The sequence below is a fragment of the Opisthorchis viverrini genome, assembly GCF_000715545.1.
Source record: "Opisthorchis viverrini unplaced genomic scaffold opera_v5_59, whole genome shotgun sequence".
Lineage (NCBI taxonomy): Eukaryota > Metazoa > Platyhelminthes > Trematoda > Opisthorchiida > Opisthorchiidae > Opisthorchis > Opisthorchis viverrini.
Window position 1 is genome coordinate 10061 of NW_008751715.1, and position 22421 is coordinate 32481.

The following is a 22421-nucleotide window of genomic DNA, read 5'->3' on the forward strand; positions in this document are numbered from 1 at the left end:
TTTGAGGTTTACAGCTTCCCACCCAGCAAGAGCCGCCGAAGAACCAAACCCCTCGACATAGTCTCAGCAAACAGTAAAACTAATCGCCACTGTTGAATGAGTTTCAGGTGAACGGGAAAGCACCGACTATATATATATATACATATATATATATATATATATATATATATAATTCAAGTCTTTTATTTACATAAAATGGAGTTTTAAACGATTGTTTACGGAAAAACACGCACAGATGGGTATGAAAGCAGGAAATCAGGTTGATGAAGAATCTTGCCATGGCTGTTATACATTAGTTCATGCCCTGCGCACTTTGCTAAAGAAAACCATCACATTCATGAATTGTCTTAGTTGCCTAAATATAGCAACTGTTCTTGATTATTGTAGCGTACTCCGTAGCAGGCTACACGCACTCAGTTTAACTGAAATACTTCAGAGGGCTAAGCACCTACCAAATCAATCACACTATATAGCACTCGGGTACAGTTCAACTACATGGTACTTTAACTCACTCAGCATGTAAGATATTTGAGGGAGATTGTTGAGAATGCATCGACTCTCTGAACAACAGAACGCAGCAGGATTGTGCAATCAAATCGTTGCTTTCTATTGAGTTAATCGCTAATGTTTGTATGGGTAGACTGATCAGATTACTACAGGAGTTATTTTACAGAAACACCTACACCTACCTACACATTAGTCGAAGTCTCAAAAGACAATCTCACGACAGGAAAAAAACGTGATGCTTAATAATGTTTTAGAAGTATAATATAAATGCCCACGACCATGAAAAGACCTTAGTTAATTCCATTCATTTTGTTCGGTGAAGTACACTACTTAAAAAAGTATAAAAATAAAGTTAGGTGATAAGGAAAAATACAACGATGACCTTTTTTAGAATTGGACCTATCTGCAAAGCCAAAAACGTCACTCGATGACACGCAACACGATGTTTCTCCAAGAAGCGAATAGCTTGAAGGACTGACAGTCTGAGACAAGTAAACCCATTGTCACTCACGAAGGTCCGCCAATACCAGAGTGTAGAAGCTGTCTTCATGGATGTGGATTACCTTGTATTTCAAAGTAGTTAACCCATCGCTGGATAGTCGCACGTTAGCAGATTTGAGGAGATCAAGGTGCTCATCCCGTCGAACTTTGGGTTGTTTTTCATGTGTCATTGCCGCATATCTTGCAACACTTGGACTTATGTGAACGTAACTCAGGTTACGTTGCCGTAAACGCCTTTCCATATCATCGTCTTCTTGGCCCCAACCCCAATATTTGTTCGAGAAACCGTTTACTGAGACAAACTGTCTAGTTGTCATTTTAAGCACGCCTCCGACAAGTCTTGGATAGTTCAACTTAAAACCCCTCACATCTAACCCAACTCCAAGATGCATCACATGCTTTGATGCTTCCAAATTGCAGTCATAAGGGTTGAGATCGTTGATTGGAACAAGGTCAACATCATGAAAAATCGCACAGCCAAAACGGAAGACTTTGATTGCCTCAGCATAACCAACGTTGAAAAGTTTGGCACGGTTAAATGGAGCATCATCAGCTTGCTCAACAATAAAAATACGATAACATATTTTTTGTTTCCGTAACAGTGGTATGAGAGTGGAAAGTAGTGCAGGTACCTGATGCCATCTATTACGCAATGGTATGATAATGGCCACAGCTGAATTGTCACTGACGTGACATCTTTGATTTTGACTCACACCAGGATCTCGGTACATCCAGGAACCCCCGTTTACATAAGGTTTAATCTCCCGTGAAAGACGTTGCATATCCATACGAGCTAGCTCATCTTTTGAGATTGTCAGATTTCCAACCAATCTGAGGCGTTTCTCTTGTGGGGTCAGATGAAGTGGCAGAGCTTTGCAAATGCTTCTGCATGTCTGGTGTTGCCTTGCAGCTTTAAGTGGCAGACTTGCTTCCAACTGTTTCAATGTGTTTGCAACATTCGATGATTTACCAGAAGATAACAATATTCGTCTTAGTGCTGCGTACACCAAAAACAAAATTTCCCGCATGTAAAAAAGTGTCAAAACAATTATTCCAGAACACACAAGTATTGCAGTCCATCTCGATATTTGACGCATGGTTCATAACTTGTCCAGAGCGAACGGTCCGAATCCAATAACCAAAGCAAAATCCGAACCAAAAATCAGTTTAATACATACACAGTATTTTCTTAAGTCATAACTTGCTTCGATAATAGTTGTCTACCAGTCATCGTGCCAACCAATCGGGACATAACTCCAAGATAGTTTTCGATTCTGATTGGAGAAAGCATAAGATTCTCAGCGCACGTATAAACCTTGCAATGGATGTGTGCATTTGCTTATTTGTGAGCACATTCTCAAGCAGTAGACGATGCATGGGACTTTATAGAGCTGCTGAAGCGCATGATAAACCATATGAGAACATGGAAACTGAAGGGAGGGAGTCGAATTGAATATTCGCCTTGGCTGTCGTAATTCTAACATACCATACATAATTTTGAGCTAGTTCAAGTGCCCCTTATTTAGATTGTGCAGAAACTGCGGGTTTAGAAACTTTGGAGTACCAAGCAAACAGATACAGACTGGCATTTCCAGACGACCTGATACTCGGTACTGCCGAAATGTTTGAAGGACATCTGTGCGTTACGTACGTTACGCATCAATTAAGAGGGGCAGTTAGAATCAGCTTTAGGTAGATGATGAATACCTTCGTGCTCACCTAACGTGGTTGGACTTCCTTATCTGGAGCACCGTCACTTTGTGCATTCAATCTCTAGGAAATATTATTCGACGTTCTCGGTCTTTTACAGGCTACTCCAGCGCAATCTAAACTGTATCGCTTATAGCTGCTACGGCAAAGAAACCTAGTTGGAATACTGAAGCTTGTTTTAGTGATTTCCGGCTCACTGAGTCATCAGAAATATTCCAGCAGTTCAAAAGGCGGCATATTTCATTTGCCTCCAGCAACTGTCCAGCTTAGTAGTACACAAAAGTAGCGGTAGAGTAGCAGCGTAGCTAGAAGTATAATACAGTGGCACAGTACAGCAAAAAATAAAGGATTGAAAACAACCCTTGACATTCATCTTATACTGTACGACTGCTTTCTTCAAAGGAAAACTTTTCAAAGCCACCTGCGTAACGTGTATGCAAGTAGACTAATACGTAAAATGCAAGCGTAAACGTCAGACGTTCACGAAGGACGCTAGTTGCAAATTCAAGGTCAATATTTGTGACAATTCTCCACTGTGTGACCTAGTAGCCAGGACTCAAGTTTTGAAACACGTGTTGACGTAAAGACTTGATCGCATAAAAATGAAACGCTAATGTGGATTTTCACATGATCGCAGTTAGTTCACACGTACATTTTGAAGACAGGATCCAAGTCGCCGTTAGCTAGGTCACACTAAATGATATGATTTTCGGATGAATATCTACAATGCAGTTTCGGTTCGTACAAACTACTGAATACGAACAGCATGACACCATTTTAACAATATAGCCATCTATTGACGTTTTTGGATGGGGTGAAGTTTAAGGCTGACTTTTACCTGCAGTAGAAGACTTGAGCGAAATTCAAGGCCAATGCATTGTCACTCAGTGTAATTGCATCAGTGATGGAATCAATTGGATTTGTCATCACATTTGTTCAAAAGTAAGCCACAACTACGGTGATCTGTCTAGAAAACTGCCCTCAAAGTTTGGGAATTGTAATGAGGCCTTGACTAGTGCCACAGCCGGAATTCAAATACACAAGATTAGTTGTCGTACCGGGTTCACACAGAAGTGAGTTTATGTCATACCTGGCGCTGCCTTGTAAGGTGCAAACAGACAGATAAAAATGTAATTCTTCTGAGTTTTCCACTATGTTTTAGTGCAAAACGAGCCTTCGACGTAGCCCTTCGACGGGCTGCGTTCCAGACATTGGAGTTGTTACTCATAAATCATTCTTCATGGAGTTTTTCAGAGCGAGTAAGCTTTTCTGGGTTAATCTACATTGATATATCAAGGCAAGGTAGATTTTAGTTGACGGAATAGTTCACCTCTAAATCGTCTCTTGTTCGTGTTGTACCACGAAATCTGCTAAAGCTGGAGGTAATCTTGCAGAAACTGAGTAACTTAGATTTTTGATGTATGGGAGCTATCCCGGAAACAGATATGTTCCAGAATAACCAAATGGAACAAAAAGTGTGCAAATTACCTCAACACTTAGCCCCTCCTCTGTTGTGTACCTTGTAAATCGCGAGCATATTAACATACGCATCTCTACTAACCACTAGTAGGGTAAAACGGGGGAGGCATGATAAAGCCGAGTACTGTATAGCATTCAGAACATTAATTACTTCATATGTACGTTTATTAAATTTCACACGTCCAATGTTGTTTAAAAGGTGTGGAGGAGATAATCAGTCTATTATCTACTATTTCATGTTGTTTCGTAATTTTGTGAATAATTGCACAAAAGTAGAGACGTCTGAATTTTCTTCTTCGTTTCTTCCGGTACGATACAATTTAACCTCGGTAGGAAATCTAGTCCAATTACCGTGGGTTATCTTCAAATTATCATGATGCTTCGTGTGAAATCTATGCAAATGCGCCACCAGTTACATAAGCTTACGTGTACACGGAATTCCTGAAGTGATTGGCACAGCGTTGGCAAACATGACGCAAGTTATTTTCCATGGTCAGGGTCTCTAGCGAAACAAGTGCAGCCAACAATGGATTTACTTTGCTGGAAGTAATTAATGGACAACGAAACTTGTTCTGGTTGTGGTTTTGCCCAAAGATTCACAAACCATGTCTGAAACTGGAAGATACTGGAGATTCTATAAGGGGGATCTACCACTGTTCCGAAGTTTACAGTGCAGGAAAACACTACATGAACCTCAACACTGGCTGGTGTGAGAGAACGAGCCACATAAAAAGTAACTGAGCGCATTCGTGGAAGCGTTTAGGGATGTTACCTGGCTTCTGTTAACACCAGATCTATAAAACTCCTAATCACCGCCATTCCCACCCACTTGGTCCAATCCGACCACTGAATGAACATCAATCAGGCGTTTCAAACCATTCATTGAGTCTCAAGTTGTATCTCTGGGTTAGTCAGATGTCGCGTGTTACAGAGTTCGGAGGGTGTGATATCCAGTTGCCTACTTCTGACATGTCTACATACAAACGGTGTGTCAAAACATAAGGTACCCCTCCCCCCCTTCCCGAAAGCCTTACGCAGGGCAGCTAACCCCAGTGTCATGATAATAATGTTTATCGCTTCCGGCTTACTGTCTTTTCCTTGTTCACCGTATACATCTACTCTCTTATTGCCTTCCCCTGATCAACTTACCATAATCTTGAACCTAGGGAGCTTGAGGCAATCCCAATAATACCCTTACATTTTTCAATACATCTAATCAACTAAAAGAATTTCATTGCTTCAGGTACGAACCACAGTTGACAAACTCCAACAAACGTTTAGATTTTGGCAACACTTCGATGTCCGGATATTTGTGTGCTAAATTCGTTAGAAATACACCGACTATACTCTTCGCTAAAAGTACACATTTGCAAATTGATTTGGTTTTATCAAGGTAATCCGTCTATTGTGGGCTATCGAAGGGCTTTCAGGAAACTTATGGATGAAGTGGAATTTCTCCACTTCAAACTCAGGAGGTGCATGCTTCGCAGTCAACATAGCACAAACACTGAACTCAGTTGAGGGAATAGCCATCCTTAATAAACGAACAGGGGTCGGCGATTGCTCTTAGTCACCTTGCAAAATAACTAACAACAAAACGGCGACACCAACATAGTACGAAACAGAGTTCAAGTAATCAACCTTTACTATACCATCACGTTCAGCTTTATGCCCACTAGAATCGAATTGGGGCAACGTCGATCTTCATCCCTATTGTGTATGCTGCTCCGGCACGCAATGCCCATTAGAGACAACTAAAAGAAGCACCAATGGAATCTCCAATATCAAGGAAGATCGCCGAGTTCTCAACGCACACAAATCAAATTTTCAATTAGCACAAAAACCATTCAAACGGTTGTATACAGAGCTAGTTCCAAAATTACCTCAACAAAGATCTCAGTTTTCCAATACTGGCACCAATGGATCTCCAATATCAAGGAAGATCGCCGAGTTCTCAACGCACACAAATCAAATTTTCAATTAGCACAAAAACCATTCAAACGGTTGTATACAGAGCTAGTTCCAAAATTACCTCAACAAAGATCTCAGTTTTCCAATACTGTATGTGCTTCTGTGTTACCGAATCCTTAAGGCGGCTGGAAAGATAACCAATATCAGACCGAATGGGTGCAGCCTTTGTGAACCGGTGCGAAAGGCTGAAACAGCAATTGAGCGAAACTGCTCAACAACCAGCGGTGGGTGTTAGACAGTTTCATCAGCTGGTGGCCGGTGAGGCCAGTCTACAAAATGCATCAATGATGGACTGGTATCCGCCTCGGAAATCCCCTGTAGCATCAAGCTTGACCGACAATGCCCGACCCACGTGTGGCTTTTGCGTGTACAACAAAATGAATACCGTTTGCAAGGTGCATCCCCGAGAGAACATTTCAATGGCCACCAACTTACCCAAGTGCAAACTGTCAGGTCATCTGGGTGTGGCTAAACAGTAGGAGCCCTTTGGATAAGGATGATATGGTGGCGCATATGAAGCACAGAACGCTTATAGTGAACACATAAAGGCTGCTATCCACCAGCCATTTGACCTAAACAACGATAATTTCCATGCCGAAATATTCGTAGATCGGGTGTATTTATTGGTTGTCATTCAGGTGGCACTTGTCTTCCAGATATCCAACGAGAGGACACCGTCATTGCCAGCTGGTTACAGTCTTGATTTCCTAAATGCCTGAGAGTTCGGTCAGCCTGCCAGTGAAAGAAGGCCTTCGCGGGGGAGTTATTAGAAAATACCAACTGACCGGTTACAGACCATTGGACAGGGAAGCAAAACTCTCATTTGCATCTTATTTACAAAACTGGACATTCATTGTAGCAACCCAGTCACCCACATACTTGACTGTTCAGCTCACAGTCGCTCACTGGATCGCGAGGCTTGTCTTTTTTTCTCATGCAAACACGTCACATTAAGCTGACTCATCGGACATCGATTGTCTGCACCGCCTAGTCAGAGTAGCAACTACTCATGTGCCGACGCGCCCACGTACACGCACTGGGACCTACATAAAGGGAAACCGAGCCCAGTCAGGACACAGACTCGCGAGCGCACAGGGAGCAGGAAGTCAACCTCTCCACAGGTCCACGGACAATTATGGAACACTTGTAGAAGTCGCACTGTGGAGAAAAACACGTTCCCGTCGTCCGGACTTTCACCAAGGGACCCTCACATACGATGAGTTCCCTTTTTGACTGGCTCCCATTCCGCACTGTATTTATTTTTATACGTATCGCAACCATATTAAAAAATTCTATTAGTGCACATACACCTTCTGATTTGTATTGTGGATATCATCACCTGTGCACTAACACCATCTTCTCCTGAACGCGTCTTCTTGAACTCTCCTGGATATTCATTGACTCTAATCATTCATCGCCCGAATCCAAGCAAATGTAACAAAACGACTCCACAAATTCCGCAACAGATCTCCCCTTTTCAAAAGACGCAAAGCGAAATTCCACGAACAACACATACTACTCGCGGGCCTCCCCATCAGAAGTATCACCATTACACCAGTAGAGCTAAGATATTTAAACATCATACATTGGCGGAAGTGTCATCATCACAGGGTGGATATGGGTATCGCCACCGAATAGGAATGACTATGTACATGTCAGGCAGCACCTAGCCACGACTGAACCACGAATTTATGGGCTACCTGAAATTCAAAGGAATGTATCACCATAAGATCAATACAGGATGAAATGAGTTCATCAGAACAAAAACTGGTCAATTTACAACAGGTGTCCTAGAATCGCCTTCTAGTACGTCATCCACACATCCCAAAGCTCGTAGAATTTTGTCTAAACAATTGCTGAGTTTCCCTTGGTGCTTGACAAAGTTCTCGTTAGGTTTGATGTCAGCATGATGTATACGAATGTTCCCAAAACAGGTTCTCTGATGGTAGCAAGAAGGCTGCTACGGACGGAAACAGTGCTGCAAGAACAGATACAGTCCTTTGTAAATGAGACAACTGGAAGTGTTAAAATATGCTTATACCTCACTGTTGATTCCCCCTGTGAATCAACGGTGAACAGGGGTAACTCTCCTTGTTCTCTGACTACTCATGAGTAACATGACTTGCACCTGTCTTATTACGACACCGTTTCGTATACCTGCTGCTCGTTTTCCCCCCGCTTTGTTCCTACTTAAGGTCTGCCGATCCCTCAGTAAGTGATGTCAATCTTTGTTGACCATCTGTCATTGACTGCAAGTTCGTCTCGATTGCACCTATTTTTTGAGCGCCCACTCCCACGGAAAAGCGTGCCTCTCGGGTGTCGAACCCGGACCCTCCGGACGGCAGGCGAACGCGCTACCAACTTCACCGACCTGGCGTCCGGAACGGCTGGTTATTTTGTATTACCCATGTATCGCGCCTGCCAGATAGCCTTTGCTGAGCTTTGTTTTAAACGGACGATACCGAGTAATCTGACCTGTCGCGCGACACGTGCGGCTGCGTCGACGCCGACCGAAAGACGGTCCCTCCCATCCCGAACGTACTGACTCCTGCACCGTTACGGCCAACTCACACTGTCAGACTGCCTCTATATAAATCCGTGCTGCGGCAGTGACTATTTCCCGCTCCTGCCGACTGCGTCATTGTTGATTAACCAGTTCCTGTCAGTCTTCAATATATCATCTGCTGCCCCACGTCTGTCTGCTCCTATTGACTACTGGCTACGAACTGCGTATAATCTGATAGTCGCAATCGTCCTGTGAGATCCTTAACCGTCCGGATCTTACACTCACACACTTTGTTTTTGACTTATAAAAAGAAGGTCTGGCAATGGGACTCCCAGTATCATCGATTGCAAAATTGTCCTAAGCACTGTAGGTCCCACTACACACTATGTTGACAAAAAAACCTGCAACATTTATTAAATTCTGAAGTATCCCCACAGTCTTCAAACACGTCCCGAAGGCTCACTCATGTAAACTTTTAGCATACACAACTTTTCGTTGGGTTTTACAAGGGACTGAAAATAGATGCAATTCTCATGGTAATTTATCAAGATATTACCGTTCCAGAATTTGAAAACAGGAATCTTGCCTGAGGTCAATAAAAGAGGAATAACCGCCGCCTTTTGGAGCAGATCTTCCTTCTTTTAACATGGTTTACGGAGCATAATAACACAGCCTTAGAATCCAAAAGGCTAATTTGAGCATTTATTTGGTTGCTATCCATATTACCCTGCACTGAAAGCTAGTTCAGTCGAACACTGCCACACTCGTGTCAACACGGCATGAATTTCTCAGCTTATCGCCGAAATTTATACGGAAAACAGTGTTCAACGCAGCATTCGTGTATCTGAAAGGTTTCAGTTAGATCAACCACACAGCTCAAACCAGAAAGTGTTCGACTAGGAAGATGGAAAAGGGTTCCTAAACACAGTGCTCCAAGATTTTGTGTTAAAACTTTATATCCTCATGTTTGTTGTTGATAATAGAGTGGACCATGTTTGCGTCTCTTGAGTGGGAAGGAAGAATCATTAGTTAGCAAACCTCACCTTCTCTCCATACCGCATCAGAAGCTTCAGATCGATGGGAGCGCACAAACTGTGGCTGCCTGCTCTCCTCTCCGTCAGTGGTCTTTTTTTAGGAGGACTAAAGTAATTTCTTAGATTTATGAAACCTTAAGTGATAAACAGAGTTTGTACGGCCAACCTGTATTATGTCACGGAGACCCAGAAGCCAATAAGCTACATAATATTCGTTAGGATTCAGATGGTTTTTGACATTATGCCTTGTTGATCCGATGCCAGGTGATTAAAGTGGCAACTGGCGGGCCATCGATGAATTGCAAACAATTACATATGCCATGATAGATGTGAAGCAGACATACTCTGCTTATCTTAAGGAATCCGAAATATAGGCAACTCAACTACCTGTGGAATGTGTTCACCAAATACTCGAACGATACTAGCATGTTGGGTACTTGTGATGCTAGGGGTATTAACTCTATGAAGCGCTACTCTCAGGAGATATTCCATTTCTCCCATTGGTCCGAAAATAAAAGCAAGTTTATTCGGCTTGCTTCTATGAAACACCTGTTCTTAATGGGCTAAGACAGGCGCCGATGTCAATCTCCTCATTGATGTAGCATCCAATCGTGCTACTTGTCGTTTTTAAGTAGCACAGTATTCCACTTAAGAGGAGATCACAGGTTGCGGATTCCCGAGAAAGGGATGAACCACATCCTGATTATCATCAGCAAATTCACAAACGAATACACAGTAAAAGAGTATACATACATTTGATTACACATAGGCGGGTTTTCACGTGCAGCCTAGTGTAGAATAACACACCAGTAACACGACTATACGACACCCCCTAAATTTGCTGTGCTATAAATGCTTGCGCACTTTTCGCATTCCTTATTTTGGACAGCTTTGGGTTCAGACTTTGAGGGGAAATAAATGAAACATATACACAACGATTTAGATAACCCGGAAGGTCACCGCCAAAGCAATGGTCACTTAGTTTGCTGTATAATACGTCGAGTGCCGCGGGCCTATTTAACTCCAAAGACGCATAAAAACATTGGTGTTCACGGACCAGTTTTCGTCAGCTTACGCACCTGCTAGTTTTACAGTTTGTTAGGGTGAAACGTGTAAGAGTAACACCGAAATTAAGTGCGACACGACAAGTAAAACTAAATGAATTGACAAGTTTGCTACAAACATTATTAACGAATTGAATAGAACATTTCAATAAACAAATGGTGATTATGAATACATGAATTTTTCTTTATCTCGCCCAACCAAGAAACACAGGAGGTCGTTTTACTATACTGTGACGAACGAGTAACAGCAGAATCAATAGCTTACCTCAGATTGTACTGGTTTAACCACAAAACGCAGCACTGCCACGAGGAAACTAATCAATATAGGGTAAGAAAATCTTACAGCGCTCCAAAAATGACTGGTCTCACTGAGACCCGATCGGTTACGAGTAATGCGTAGACTGAGGGTTCAAGTCGAATCAAAACAATTTTATAGATGCAGGTTGTGAAGTGAAGTCAATTGGCCAAGTTTGAGCGCTGAACCAACAAAGGGGAATTAGGACAAGAGGATAGGGATAGGGATGTGATGAATATTTTCAGAGAATTTTCCGCTTGTAATGGGACCGTATCAACTAGACCGCAGCCTAAAAAACGGTGGAATGAGGTTGTGTTGGTGGAAATTCGACATAACTGTAGCACACCTCTTGTCTTCAGCGTCACTGGGAAATCGGTATGTCTACTCTCGATTCCAAGCTATCAACCCATCCCATCCTGCGCAGATTCGCGACACTCATGAAGGTCGTAGCCATGATCCACAACTGGGTCTCACAGGTCATATCTCCCTGATTTTTGAACACCATAACGCAGGGGGTAAAAAATATCTGTGTATCAATTTCAGCCCTTGGATACCGAGTTCTCTGTGAATCCAGTTTCTAATAATAGAAAACCAATGCCAAACTAAATTATATTAAAGCCTAATTTTTAGTCCCGAGTATGTCAGCCCTCTTTCCACTTAGAGCCCTGAAAAATTTGACTTAATAAACCTGTAACACGAGATTTCATATTTGGTTGCGTCACTTAAACCAGCAGTTACGTTATGATGCGTATGTGTAAGAAGCGTCAAAATAGCAAATGTAAAATGAAGGTGGCTTGGACGAAACGTTGAATCCATCGCCATACCTAGATTGGAATCATGCAAGTCACGGTGTGAATAATCCTCACTGAACCTATAAAGGGTGGTCCTGGGGGTACACATGAGATGTAACGCAGGTGATATCATGCGTGTACACTGAGATAGGGTATATGGACGGGAGATTGTCAGATATTTGGATTTCAATGAAGGTGAACATAACTCTCAAGATACTTTAAATCCGACTCTACGAGAAGAAACACATGTTTTACTGATGGAGTTTTGAAATCAGAGCCAAAAAGAGCCGATAAGATACCTGGTGGACTATAAGCTAGCTAGAAACCAGCTTCTCATTTGATTGAGACAGTACGAGGCAGTAATCAGTAGTAAGCAAACAAAAGCGATAGGTGGATCTGTAGGGGAAATCATTTTCAGGTTTCGTTCGGAATTCGAATAGTGGTGGCAATGATAACAAATATTACCCACAATTGAGGACTAAGCCCTCCGACTGGCGACCGTGCGTAATAAAATGATCAAAGGTCAGGGAAACATACTTAACGTTGCGTACAGACCATACAGATGTATATAACAGAACGTCCAGTGCTGAAGCAAAACAGCTGTCATGGCTTTACTTCTGTGGCGTAGTCCAATGCGGCATAACTGTATTGCTGTCACCGAGCACTTTGTTTAACACGATCTCTGTGACATTTTCTAACCAAAGCCAGCCACCTAAGCTTACAATTATGAAGGCAGGGCAAGAAGACAGTGTTATCTGAATAAAAAATGAGCATGTGTAACTGGGCACTGCTCTGATGTGGTCGCAAGACATAAAAAAGTGTTTGCATTAGTTTTCCTAGACGAAGTTCAGCAACTCACTTTCGATGAGGCATATGTGAAGTCGGTATTGAACGGAATGTCCATAGAAAGCTGTCCAACATTTTTCAGAGTACTCTCCCGTTTCTTTTAAGAGAATCGTTTGAACTTTGGTTGTGCTGCAAGCAACAGAACACCTAACCTGCTCTCGCACAAGGAAAATGAAACACGAAAGAATTTGAAGAAACATGAAACAGTTACCATTTTCCTGGCTGATGAAGGACGCCTGACCTTCACCATGTGCAACTCAGGCTAAAGAAATAAGTCAAAGTTTGCGCATAGCTAACCATCGGTTTCCGAAGAGAGCGCTGTTTTCCTTGCACAACTCAGAGCGCCGGAAGCAGAGAGCTGCCCAACCTATGACCTAGAAAGCTTATGAAGGAGCTTACGAAACCTTTGGGTGCTGTTGGTGCTACTCGCCTTCCAGCATGAAGAACGCGTTATCATCACTGCGCCTAGTTGGAGACGCTGAAAAATATGGCTGCGAACCAATGTCAGTGACGCTTTTCTTGTCAGTATCCATCCAAACTGCCTGAAAGAGGGTCTGGAGGGTTAGGGNAAAGAGTGTCTGGAGGTGTAGGTACCTCTGAATGATTGTAGTAAGTTGACACTAAGTCCCTTACATCTCCACCTCCGATTCCTTTCTTCACAGTAAGAATTTCAAACAAATTATGGTTGTATGGCCATGGAGCACTGGTGTTGAACACTGATGTCATGTTGTCGATGATGATAGTGGTGATCACGATGATTCAATTTAGATAACTATGTAGACACGATTCGCTGTCTAAGTGACGGACAAACAGTTGCGAACAAAATCACTAGGAACTTGAAGAATCGCACTCCAAAGTATTAGATGAAAGAAATCCCAAGGTTCGAATAATCCACGATTCTACGGACTTTCAAAAGCACACAAGAGAAAACACCTTCATCATCATTCGTGGCACTTTCAGGTATACCAACCTATCACCTTTCACTGAAACTGAAGATAGGCCAAATATTTCATCATTAGATTGCAACACTCAAACAACAGCACACAAAAACCTTCGGACAAACCGAGAGACCTAACAATAGGGGAGGACAAAATAACGGTCTCGTTTGATATGAGCTCGCTGGTCACACGCATAGGCCTTCACTCTGCTAACATAGTAGTCGCTAACTGTCTGAAGCCTGCTGACTTCCAACAGATAATCGGAAACAGGAGCCAATTGGGATCTGTGGGTGACCACATATTTTGAGTGAAATGGTGAATAGTAGGGACAACTAAGAGAAGCACCAATGGAATCTCCAATATCAAGAAAGATTACCGAGTTCTCAACGTGCACGAATCAAATTTCGATTTGTACAGCAAGCGGTTAAGAACGGAGATGCCTTCGAAGTGTTCAAGCGAACTGAAACACGTTGCGATGCAATGGAATTCAAGGTGAGAGAAAAAAAATGCTTATAGAAACTCCCTCAAGGAGACGGTAACCGAAGAATTCCATTTGGAGATCTGTCAAACAACTCTATGTTACAAAGACAAGGGGAAAGAATTCTACTGCCATACATCAACAACATTTCTCGGGTGACTGCGAAGATAATACGGCAGCATGGTATTTGAGTGTTCTGCGGACCCGCAAACACACCGCACCAACAGTCACCAACTGGAAAACCTGATACAATAGAGAAGACTAATAATTCAACTGTAACGGTAAACAATCAACAGTGTATTGGAAGACGGACGTGCCAAACGACTGAAGATTTGAGGAACTGACGGAATTCGATTAACATTTACTTACTAAAACTAGTCTTGAACCTGAACTTTCTGATGCATACGGAATAATGCCTGCAATGATATTTTCTGGTTATTTTTGATGTTTGAGCAAAATATTGTCGAAATGTTCCATGTCCACTTTCGCTCCCCGTTCAGATTAAGAACTTTTTCCACAACCATTCAGTCCTACATAGCTGTCACCGCCGAACGAACTAAGCCAGTCATCTTTCTGGCTGAAGCCATCAGTCCTACTCACGCTGAGTAAGTGACTTTAGTTGACGCACCAACAATTGCCAGGAGATTGATCTCGGGAAAAAGTACTGGATGGAATACCATCTATAGAACACGTTCCGCGCAGCTGGATCGACAATAAGCTGGTTCTAAATCGCCAGATTTCGCAAGCTTTCTCTCAAAAGATCTCGTATGTTGCTCCCGGAATGACTCAAAGCTGGAGTTGTTAGGTCACACGCAATACCCAAATTTGGTATAACTGCGTTATCAGGCGAACACCAATTTAAGAGATGAATGTGGATAGTTAGTAAATGCTGGAGCCAGAGTGACCAAGTAAATAAACTGGCAACGAAACTCGTCTTTAAAGAGACTTTTCCACAAAGCCAAAAAACAAGATAAAACAGAAGCAAAGTTTACGCGTCCGCCAAACACGTACTCAGGTATCCTTGATGTATAGAGCTTCAAGCCATTTATATGGTGATTATGTTTGTGTATAACTGGGAGTATACAGACTACAAGTACGCTTTAGTACACAAATTCTGCATAATTCAATCAGTTCTAACTGTGAAAATTCCCAGTCTCTTCAGAAATTATTGATGAACTGTTCAGTACGTCTAAGCGAGGTTTCTTCTTGGACTGCTGCTGGCATGCTGTCACCTTTAAATTAAATTGCAGATTCACCTCAAAATGAATATATTGGATACTGGTTGATTTTGGTATCTTTAGTTCGCCTCATTTGTTCGCCTTGCTTTTATTCATCCTTCACCTGTCTAAAGGTGTCTGGATTTTTGTCTGTGACATAAACCCGGTCCTCGAAATTGCCGCAACCGCATGTTGTACTTGGAAGTAAATTAAACGCAAAGCGCAAGCTACAGTCTTTTGCACAGTAGTTTAGCTTGAAATGTGATGCAAAAATGCTGAATTATGTTGTGTACGTGAAGAAATTAGACGTATCGCAACATACCGTCTTGTCAAAGAAACTCTGATGAGTCTGGTGAAAATCCTTGCATAGCCCAAAAACGGTTTCTCTCTACATCACTAGTGCAAATTCCCTCAACCGTATGTTCTGTTTGCACCCAAATTATACGAAGCTCGCCAGATGAACTAATTTTCACACTAAGTTTTTTTGAACGGATGACCCAACCGTATTCTAGTTGAAACCCTTATTGGTGATCTTCAACTTGGTGTGCTGCACTACCGCCACATCATGTTACAGTTCGTGTGACATTGGTGACATCTCAATGTGTTCCCTGAGGCCATTAGAAAGCCTCCCATCGGTTGTCTTCCTTAATCTTGGGCTGATGATGTGTTTTGCGTGTGAACAAAAGAAAACTGCTGCTGTAGTATTGGTTTCCTGAGTTCCTATATAATTTGAGTTATACTCCCAGAGATACACAAACTAGTGGTCGGTCGAGCCAGTCACAAAGATAAGGAACCCGTTCATTTTGCTGGCTATGAAGGGTCAATCGGAAGTGACACTGCTTGCGCTTTACTGGCTAATGATAAGTTTACTACGGATTTAAACTGTGGTTTCGCCCTTCTTGGGGCTCATCAGGTAGGCGCAGTCCCCGAGTTTCCATCAACCTTTATGTTCTATTGAAAACAAATTGCACGAAATTAGCGAACATACATCATCTCTATTTTTTCAAGATTTTTCCGTTCGTGAGTGGATTAGACCAGCCAGTAACTCAGTATGTAGTGAAGCGCGGAGAAAGTTATGATAGCCTAGCGTCTGTTGCGTAAATGCGTAGCTTGCACGAATGATCTGCCATTCAAGCCACAACTAGGTAGTGCATACTCAGACCATGTTGTCAGTGATCTAAGGTATGATCTATTTTTTTCGTCCTCATCCACTCAGATTGCGCCAGCTCTCGGCTGTCTGGTGAAACATCAGCAATTATGTCCGTAGCTTCAATGATTGAGCTGGTATAGCTGGCAAACAAGCGTCCCCTTGTTGCGACCACGTCTATTGGTGAAACGTACAAACAAAATGGGGTCAAAATAACCAAGCTGAGGTTGTTGAACATCATTTACGGTTCCTCAATCAATTATGTGTCTTCTGGGGCCCTCTAAATCTTTGGCCACTCTGTCGTTTCGGCGTGATTCCGAAGGCTGCGATGGAGATAAGAAGTTTAAATATGAATCATGACCATTGTGGAAATAAGTGACGTCCCGACAGGCGCGAAACTCAAAAATTTATTCAGGGTCACCAGAAGAATGAACCTGGAGAAGCATATTGAAAAGTTATCCTATTTAATCGAAACACCGTTTGTTTGGATTCAGTCCCTTCAACGCTTTGAATTTAACGGAGGCCCACACACTCCTCACATAGCAACTAATCAACAATCAACTTTCAGTACCATTTATATAACTTATTGTGTGCGATCTTCTTTTGTATCCTACACGAGTACATTGTTCTACGGTTAATCAACATATCTTTTTTACGACCTACTAATCACAGTTCAAGGTTACAGTGCTGTGGGCGTTCGGATGGCTTCGAAATGAGCACATATAAGGGACAGCTCAATCTATTCGTCAGCTTATCTCGTTTTTCAAATTCGAATTTATCCTTCGGTGAGAGCACACTAAATGACATACTAGAAATGAGGCAGTTTATCACAAGCGCACATTCTTGAATTCAGGGAGATTTATATGATTCCTATCCCTCTTCAAAAATTAAGATGCCGATCATGAGACCAAACTGAATCCCAACTGAGTGTCTCGCTCATGGGGAGACCTCCTATTGAAGAAGTGCACGATTAGCCTAGCGGGAAAGTAGTATAGAGCGCCGTACACACAACTGATGTAAATTAAATTGGAAATTACTGGATCTTTCGACAGTGTTTGTTCATTAACTTTAAATATTCGGACAAAGTCTAGAAAAGTTCAGCAATACGCTTAAGAACGATAACTTTCACAAATCTCTATGCGAATGAATCATTGGATTACGTGTTCGAGTAAGTGTTTCGTTTGTTTTCTAAGGAGTAAATCTCTCCCCTACGGTGCCCGTTTTTAAAGATATTCTCCAGCCGTGCGTGCTGTGTACTATCAACCTTACGAATGGTGCTGTGTTAATAACTCCACTTCGACAACTTAAGCCTTCCTTTAAGCGGCATGTTTAGCCGAAGAGTAGTGAGTGAGTAATGGGTGTAAAACTCCACTTACCTACAACTTAGTCCTCAAGTGGGAAATATGGCTGAGGGAAGCTTGGGAACTCGTCCTACCTGCTGAACCCAATGAAAAGCGGAATAAATGGTGGTCTGTCGAGATTTCCAAGTCTTATCAGGAGGATTTTTCGGAGAGACTTGTTCAAAAAGGCTGCTACTATGCAAGCAGGATTTGAGTAGATATTCTGAACAGCTTCTGTGACGAAAAACTAGATTCATTGGTGCTACTTATGAGTGGCGAATTAAGTGTTTCATTGTGACTTTATGCATTAAACCATGACTAAAAAATGGTCAAGTCGAAACTGAGCGAATATTTCTTTGGAAAACTGACCGTTAGCTTGGAAACCGATGATGTCCAAATAAGCCGTGTCACCAAATTCTGTTGAAAGTATTACCTTCCTTTAAGCAATAGGTTTGGAGCGAATTGCCTCAGTGGTGCCACCATTTCATGTATGTGCAGAACAGATAAAAGTATGGTTGTTTTGTTGTTAAGTGACTGGCGCGCAACAGTCGGAAATCGTCTGAAGAGTAGAATAGTAACCAGGAATCAGCTTTCAATAAACAGCGTAAATGTATCGTTCTAATTAGACCCAATATCTCACATGCTGGATTGCAGGGAAGCGAATGATCCACAGTCAGAGACCTTTTAGAAAGATGATTAGATGTAGCGAGTTTTACACAAAACCCCACCCTTAGGATGAGATAAAATAGGGAAAAAGAAGTTGTGCACATAACGCGGAGCGAATTGATCAGGTTAGCGTTAGCTCGACTTCCGAACAGCTGTAGGTTATGGCCATTCTTGCGAGGGAACAATGTTCCAGCCTCATGAATAATAAATGAATAAACGTAAGTGGGAGTTGAATGGTGCATACTTCTGCACAAATCGATGTTCTACCCATCCCGAATTTCTTGCACGATATATGGCACCTGGGTGGTGAACTGATCGAGACCTGATTTCCATCAGACTCAGCGAATGGCAAGGATGCGAGCGATTTTAATCGAAATCAATTTGAAACTACCAGGTAACGTATCCGATATTTTTGGGTCAGAATTTACCGCAATTTATATTTAAGTGTCACTTTCATTTGGCACCTTTTGTGCCTACAGACCGCAGTAGATAAGGATGAAAACTAGGGTTATGGAGTACCTTCACTGAAGTGAACAGATCGAACAGATCTGCCACAAAGACCGATAGCTAGCTAGAAAAATATGACTACTAACCAGTAGTAGCCAGTAGCCTAGGTTGTACGAGCTGATGAATTTTCATTGTCTTCTGGGTTGGATTTTGGTCAGAAGTTGCTTAGAAATGAGGACTAACCTTCAGAGAGCCTTAAAATACCAGGAGGAGTTCAGGGGGCCAGTTATACGTTACTGAGTTTGAGGAGTGGTATTCCTGACAGCGGTCTCCCCAGAGGGGGCAACTTCTTCCACATCTAGCCTGTTGCGTCATCTCACGAACACAACTGAAGTTCGCATTTATTAAGTTCTTGGGGTGAAGTAAACCATAACTGACATGATGTGTGCGCAAGCGGACGGGAAACTTTGAAGGGAGTCCTTACGAGAGTCTACTCCAACTGTTCTTTGGATTTGGTAAGCACTAGCTCCACGTAACGCACTGGAAAGACCGAAACACCGCTGGTCCGTTCAAACACAAAGAATCAACAGAAATGAGGCAGTTTCATGTTAAGCACTAGCGTTCATCCCTTTCGGCTGGGAGGATTACGATCAGAGGTTAGGAGTACCGGTCACTTGGGCACGTCTGCCAGTTCCGCTGGCCTGCGGCCGGAATCGCCGCCAATTTCAACCCAGTTAGCAATCTTCCACTATCGCATCCATCACCACCACTGCTACCAACCCAATTTTGGTTTGATGGAGCAGCCTACCAAGGCGGTAGGTCATATTCGGGAACCGACTCCACGCCATTTCACATCACTCTGCGTTCGACGGTCGTTGTGCCTCGGCCGACTTCGAACGGCCTGTTGTGGGCAAGATATAATGCCATATTGACTTTCACTCGTGATTCCTCTGTCATGTGCGCACGTCACGGCAAACCCAGGTTTGGCCCCGTTGAGTAGATTCGTACCTAATCAAGCAAACCAGACAGGAAGTACCCGAATCAGCTGCTTACAGCACAGAACCCGTAAGATGGCTTGTCGTCCGAAGCTGTTGTCCGAACGACACAAAAGTGGAGGAAATGGTCAACTAAAACGAAACAGATCCACTGGTGATAGTGTTTACAGTACGCCTCCGACTGGTTACTGAACTTGACAAGGGTAGTTTGACGGAACCGCTCAGGTACTTCGACGGATGTATGTTCATCATGAGCAAGTTACATCGTGTGTGAGAATGTGAACGCATTTAGTAGTAAGGGCAGAGAGACGGGTAAGTTTAGGTGGCCACATAGTTAGAGTCTTGGGATAAGCTGAGCGTTTGGGTCGTGCCTTCTGCTGCGAAAACACTGGATGGTCACCTAAGAGCACGCGAGTTCATACCATCATTGTCGGCAATAATCAACCTGAACATTATTGGTACATCATCAGGCGCTGGTTTCATTGATTTTACTGTCAAAAGAGGATCGTATACAAGTCAATGCTACAACTAAGGAGTGCGAGAGTTAGTGATTAGGATGGGTATCAACAGACCAGTTATAGTTTGCCCCAGCGCTCCGTGCCAGTTGTACCTCAAGGAAGTCTTTGCCAAGGAGAAATTCGGATCTGCGACGCAGAGAATCCAGTAAACTTAATCAACGGAGACTAAATCGCCAATATTTTGTTAACCAGATGGGTAGATAACTATAGTATTCGAGCTTTTTGACAACGGCGGACAAAGAGTAAGGTATGAGGCAACTCAGTCAGTACACAAGACTGGGATTGAAACAAATGGTCCTTTGAGACCGATTTTTCAGTTCCAAATCACTGGAATCACTGTTCGCAATAAAGTCGCATTTCTGATGTTTCAGCATCAGTGTTTGCTTCGGAAACTAGACCTCACTGAAGAAACTTCATGTGAGTCGGATGTAAATAATGGCCACATAATCTTGCGCCACAAGCCGCATACAGTATGTTCATACTTGTTTCTTCCAGGCACACCTATGCTACGCCACTGTGATCAGGAACTAATTCGAACAGCCTAACAGCACTTTTCTATACCTATATTCTTTGGTTCATGTGTCAGCTGTCCTGAAAAAGAGCTTCAATACCAAGGTCGTTTTCCGGTACGGTAACACCGGAGACCCGTCACACCCTGATACACCATGGCTGTGGACACAAATCCATAGTCTGTGGTTATGGACTCCCTTCTTCCAGGTGTACTTATTTACATGGATTTGAGGGAATCATCTGCAGATAGTAATTGCTTTTGTTCCGGTTCATTTGATACCTGAAGCATCGGAAATTTGCTCTCATTAATTTTTTGGTTGTTCAATGACTACCTATTCTTAGCTGGCACTGATGGTAGTTGTGTAGCTACGCACTCAGCACTGGTACTGCAGAACACAGTTCATCTAATTAATAAATAATAATAATAATAACATAATCCACCAACTGTTTACCAAGCCGCTCTGAAACACCCTTCATCCCGTTCTGGCAATACCAGTGAAATCATGTGCGGACACAATAGCATCACGAGAGTAACCGATTGCACTTTAAGCGAGTCTTATCTATAATCCCGTTACGTCTCTTGCCTTCTAGCACACACTGCAGTTTATGGGGGAACATTTATCATTTATTTTTAAGAGCATGGTCACAAACATAAAAAGTGAATGCAAGCTATGAATGCGAAAGAGTAACAGAATGTGGGAGAAAAGAGAGAAACGTCTCATTCGAAATCATGCCAAGGACAGTTCCAGTCTGATGAGGTGAATCCCAAAGTATGTAAAGATTTTGGTATGGGAACACGCGTCTAAAGACCAACAACCAAAGAAATGACAAACAATGGTGAATGCTCTTCAAGGCGCAATGTGCGCTAGCACAGTCAAGACTCCCAAATCAGGCACAAAGTGTCCGTCATACTGGGTCTGTTGTGAGATTAAATGGCAAAGATTTACCTTCAACGCCATGTGCCACGCATAAAAGTGTCATAAGTACGCAGGGAGCCCACAATGGCCAGCAAACACAAGTCACTGACTGCGACCTTAGGAAGTCCCAGTCCAATAACAGCCTTAGTAGATTGAGGAAAGCAGATCCCTCGATAAGAGATGATCATCGGTTGGTGAACCAAAAAGTCGGTATCACAACCGATGGCATGTAGGGCTGAGATTATGGCGAGGGAATGTTCATCAGCACCATACTTCTGCTTCTTCTCATTCCACACAGTCACTCCACGCCCATCCGAGACTATGCTGACGTCTATTACAGTTGCACGGCGATCTCGAACAGCGATTAGGTCAGGTTTGATGAACGACGTAGAAGTAGGGGCTCTCAGCTCCTCGAAGACGGTGTACCCCAGTCGACGGAGACGTTTTGCAAGTTCCCTTGCAACCCGATTATGACGAGCACATCTAGCATCATGCGTAATCCAGCAGGATTGCAAAATATGCACCAAACTCTCCGGTTGGCCAC

At 42.8% G+C, this 22421-nt stretch overlaps 2 protein-coding genes across 2 annotated transcripts in view; one reads left to right on the forward strand and one right to left on the reverse strand.

The window, feature by feature from the left end:
• The window catches only part of T265_03870 (hypothetical protein), a gene marked incomplete at both ends in the record, with an annotated part of 48832 nt that overhangs the window by 8536 nt on the left and 17875 nt on the right, over positions 1–22421 (forward strand). The window contains one exon of the mRNA XM_009168462.1: positions 14649–14725. Coding sequence (XP_009166726.1) covers positions 14649–14725 — 77 coding nt within the window. The remainder of the gene's footprint in view (positions 1–14648; positions 14726–22421) is intronic.
• T265_13351 (hypothetical protein) overlaps positions 1014–22421 on the reverse strand; it is a gene marked incomplete at both ends in the record, with an annotated part of 39941 nt that continues 18533 nt past the window's right edge. Inside the window, one exon of the mRNA XM_009168491.1 lies at positions 1014–2105. Within this exon, the coding sequence (XP_009166755.1) occupies positions 1014–2105 (1092 nt within the window). The remainder of the gene's footprint in view (positions 2106–22421) is intronic.